General features: G+C 42.5%; 1 protein-coding gene across 1 annotated transcript in view; it reads right to left on the bottom strand.

The window, feature by feature from the left end:
- LOC100533405 (phospholipase C) overlaps nucleotides 1–3,431 on the bottom strand; it is a gene marked incomplete at its 5' end in the record, with an annotated part of 64,302 nt that overhangs the window by 24,475 nt on the left and 36,396 nt on the right. Inside the window, 1 exon segment of the mRNA NM_001204688.1 lies at nucleotides 2,708–2,725. Within this exon segment, the coding sequence (NP_001191617.1) occupies nucleotides 2,708–2,725 (18 nt within the window).

Here is a 3,431-nt window from a genome sequence, read left to right on the forward strand (position 1 = left end):
AGAGAGAGAGAGAGAGAGAGAGAGAGAATGGTAAAGAGCGGGGGTGCGGGTGAGAAAGAAAGGCGTAGTGTTAAGAAGGTGAAAGTATTAGCTCGTGGTCACTTTATTGATGCCGTTGAATTATTAAAATCAGAATGACCCACTTCGATCTAAATTTTACGACCCACTTCGATCTAAATTTTACTGTTCTCTCACATTTTTGGCACTTATGACCTGATCATGTTGCAAGTATCACAGAACTATTACTAAAACTTATAACTAGGATTTTTCCAAGAAATAGAGTGGCCCTAGCTCTGACTTCGTCCACCTTCGCACATCGTGAACATTCTAAGTTCCACATACTGACGATCGACGTGACGTGACGGTGGGCCGAAATCCTCCAGTGCCACACACAGCCCTTTGGCCTTGTGAGCAGATGGTCCCACTCTCTCCAGGGCTATTCCACGGTAACCGACAGGATAAATGAGGCATTTTTTTTCTGTCCCGTGAGTTACCGAAACAAAAAACGCCACAGAATTTGCATAAAATGCTTTTTTTTTCTTCAAATGACTGCATTTAATATGAATCTTAATAATGTCTTTTTAATGTTCTGATCCTTTAAAGCTAAATTAAATTAATTGATATTCAATTACAGTATTACCATTGTAAGAAAGTATAGTCCAGATGCTCCCGTCAGGTACGGTGGAATAACCTTCCAGATATAACATTACTGGTCTTCCTCTCTCGATGCGTCCCCGGGGACCATCATCCATCGTGAGGACGCTGAACCTGTTTCTTCACAGTTGCCGCCCGGCACTGGTGGTCAGCTGTTTCGTCCAGCATACCAACTAGGCTAACGGAACGCCCCGAGATTTAATTAATACGGTGGATCTGCATGTTAGGCTTAGATTGTGGGACTGGCTTCGCCAAATTTGCTATTCGGTAGGCTAGGCCTAGATACGAGTACGACTGCATCTTTCTCATTCAGTTTAAGTTAGTTAGTTTACCAGTAAAAGTTGTTCCCGCATCCGATCCGGACATTGGGGATAGCCTTGTTAGTGAGACAACTTCTTGGGCCTTCGGCATATTGTGGTAGGGTGGCCAGTTCCTTTCCACGCCGCCTTTACTTCCCCAACTCGAAGTCAGGTATCCATTACTGCGGGGTGGGCAGGAGGGGGTGAAAAAAAATTCGTGTCCCAACTGAGGCTCGAACCCCGACTTTCCGCTTCAGAGACGAGCGCACTAACAGCTATGCCACCGCACCCTCAGTTTACCAATCATCATCAACCAGTGCCTTGCCGACTGGCGTGGGCGATCATGGACCTCCAGTTCACTCTGTCTTGCGTTGCAGCGATGGTGTCTGTTGTTCTTGCTACTCCTAGCTATGCTGTCATCTTGTCCCTCTGTCTGCCTCTACCTCTCTTTCGATCAAACTTGCCTGTTGTTACAATATTCTCCAATGCTTCTTTCCGCATTGTTTGTCCGAAGAACATTGCCTGTAGCTTTCTTATATTCGTCATAAGCTGTCTTCTAAGATTTGTTTCAGCCAAGACTTGTTCATTTGTTTTTCTAGCTCTCCATGGGATACGTAGCATGCGTCTTATGAACCAAAACTCGGTCGCCACAATTGTTCTTTCCAGCTGTATATTGATTGTCCACGTTTCGCACCCATATAATACGATTGGCTCAATGTAACTTTTCAGCACTCTTTTTCTCGTTTCCAGTGACAGATTGATGTTTGTTAGTACCTGTTTCATCTTGTGGAAGGTTGCTTTTGCTTGGCAAAAGTTTACCAATACTTAGACAATAATGTGAGCATTTCCTAAAACCTCAACGTAGAAAGGGGGACACGAGGCATACAAATTCTAAATGAGACAACAGCCTAAACAAATAATGGAGTTTCACACGCTTTTATAATGTATTTTCATAAAACAATACTGCCTAGGAAACTGACACTTACATTAACAAAATTTCAAACACATTTCATCAATGTTTGTTAATCTCATGGACATAACTCATCGTTAACTTCAATTCTGTACACTCGTTCATCCGACATCTGTTTTATTGTATGTACGCTGTTACTATTATAATTCTTGCCTTTCCTCATAGATCAGTAGCATGCCCCGCCCACATCACTTAGGAGATGAATCGAAGGAAGTCATACTCCACGGTAACAAATTATGAGGTGTTCCGTCAGTCACCCAAACTAAACACGTCACACAATTTGCAATAAGTACTTTTTTTTCAAATGACTGCATTTAATATGATTCTTACGTGTCTTTCAAATGTTCTGATCATTCAAAGTTAAATTAATTAATTAATAGTGAATTACAGTGTTATCATAAGAAAGTATAGTCCAAACGTCCCGTCATTACCGTGGAATAGTCCTTCTGGGGAAGGCACTACATAAAGTGGAATCGTGCAAGATTCATCGGAATAAAGCAATCAGAATCGAAAAACAGGCTAGTAAAATATCTCACGGGGCGTGAGACGACTTAATATTCTTTTCCGCAAAAGTAACATACCAGAAACAAGTTTGAGAACAAACTGTTCTATTATCATGTGCCAGGTCGCTTTAAAGTCGCCATGATTCTTTCAACCGCATTGTATCATGATAAGAAAAAAAAGGCGATGAAAGAGGCGTGGAGGACGGACATACTATGAGGTTTAGATGTAATCAAGAACAGTTTAGAAAAATCTATATCACCCCAAATTACAGGATTAGTCCGTCCAAGCACACGAGATTGACTTCTCAGTCAAGGCTTGGCCAGTGAGCAGAACGTATTCCCAACATCGGGGCAGGCAAATCAATTCATTACTTGCAAAGCTTGGCCTTGGAAATACAAACAGCGACCCCAGCAGTGAGAAGATGACCTTGAGAGGAACACATTACTTCCGTCCAGAGGAAATTATTTCAGTGCCATACCTATCATGCCAAGTTCTGATCTGGTGGAGCCCGGTATGGTTGTACCGGTTGTTGTCGATAAAATATATCTTGGAGTCCGGAAACGGGTTTACGGAGCATGAAAACTTAACAAGCGTAGGCGCATTAAAGTAAGTTCAAGGTACACGTTAGCCAGTTTCAATATTTATATATCTTGCCCTTTTTAAGTCCCAGTGGAGCACAGGCCATAAACAACATTACTCCAGCGAAACCTGTCCTGAGCAACCTTTTCTGTTTCCATGATGTCCCCGCTTTTTCAATTTCCGCTTGTACTGCTCACCTCCATGTCATCTTTGGTCTTCCCTTCTAACGCTTTCCTTGTGTGTTCCACGTTAAAGCCTGCCTGATGATGCTTGTCGGGGGTCTCCTCAGGGTGTGTCCAATCCATTTCCATTTCTTCACCTGAATATCTTCCTTTGCTGGCCTTTGGCTTGTTCTCTCCCACAGTTGAGCATTACTGACTCGATCGTACCACTTGACCCCACTATATATATATATATAGTATGTA

The sequence above is a fragment of the Aplysia californica genome, unplaced genomic scaffold (assembly GCF_000002075.1).
Source record: "Aplysia californica isolate F4 #8 unplaced genomic scaffold, AplCal3.0 scaffold00788, whole genome shotgun sequence".
NCBI classification, from domain to species: Eukaryota; Metazoa; Mollusca; class Gastropoda; order Aplysiida; family Aplysiidae; genus Aplysia; species Aplysia californica.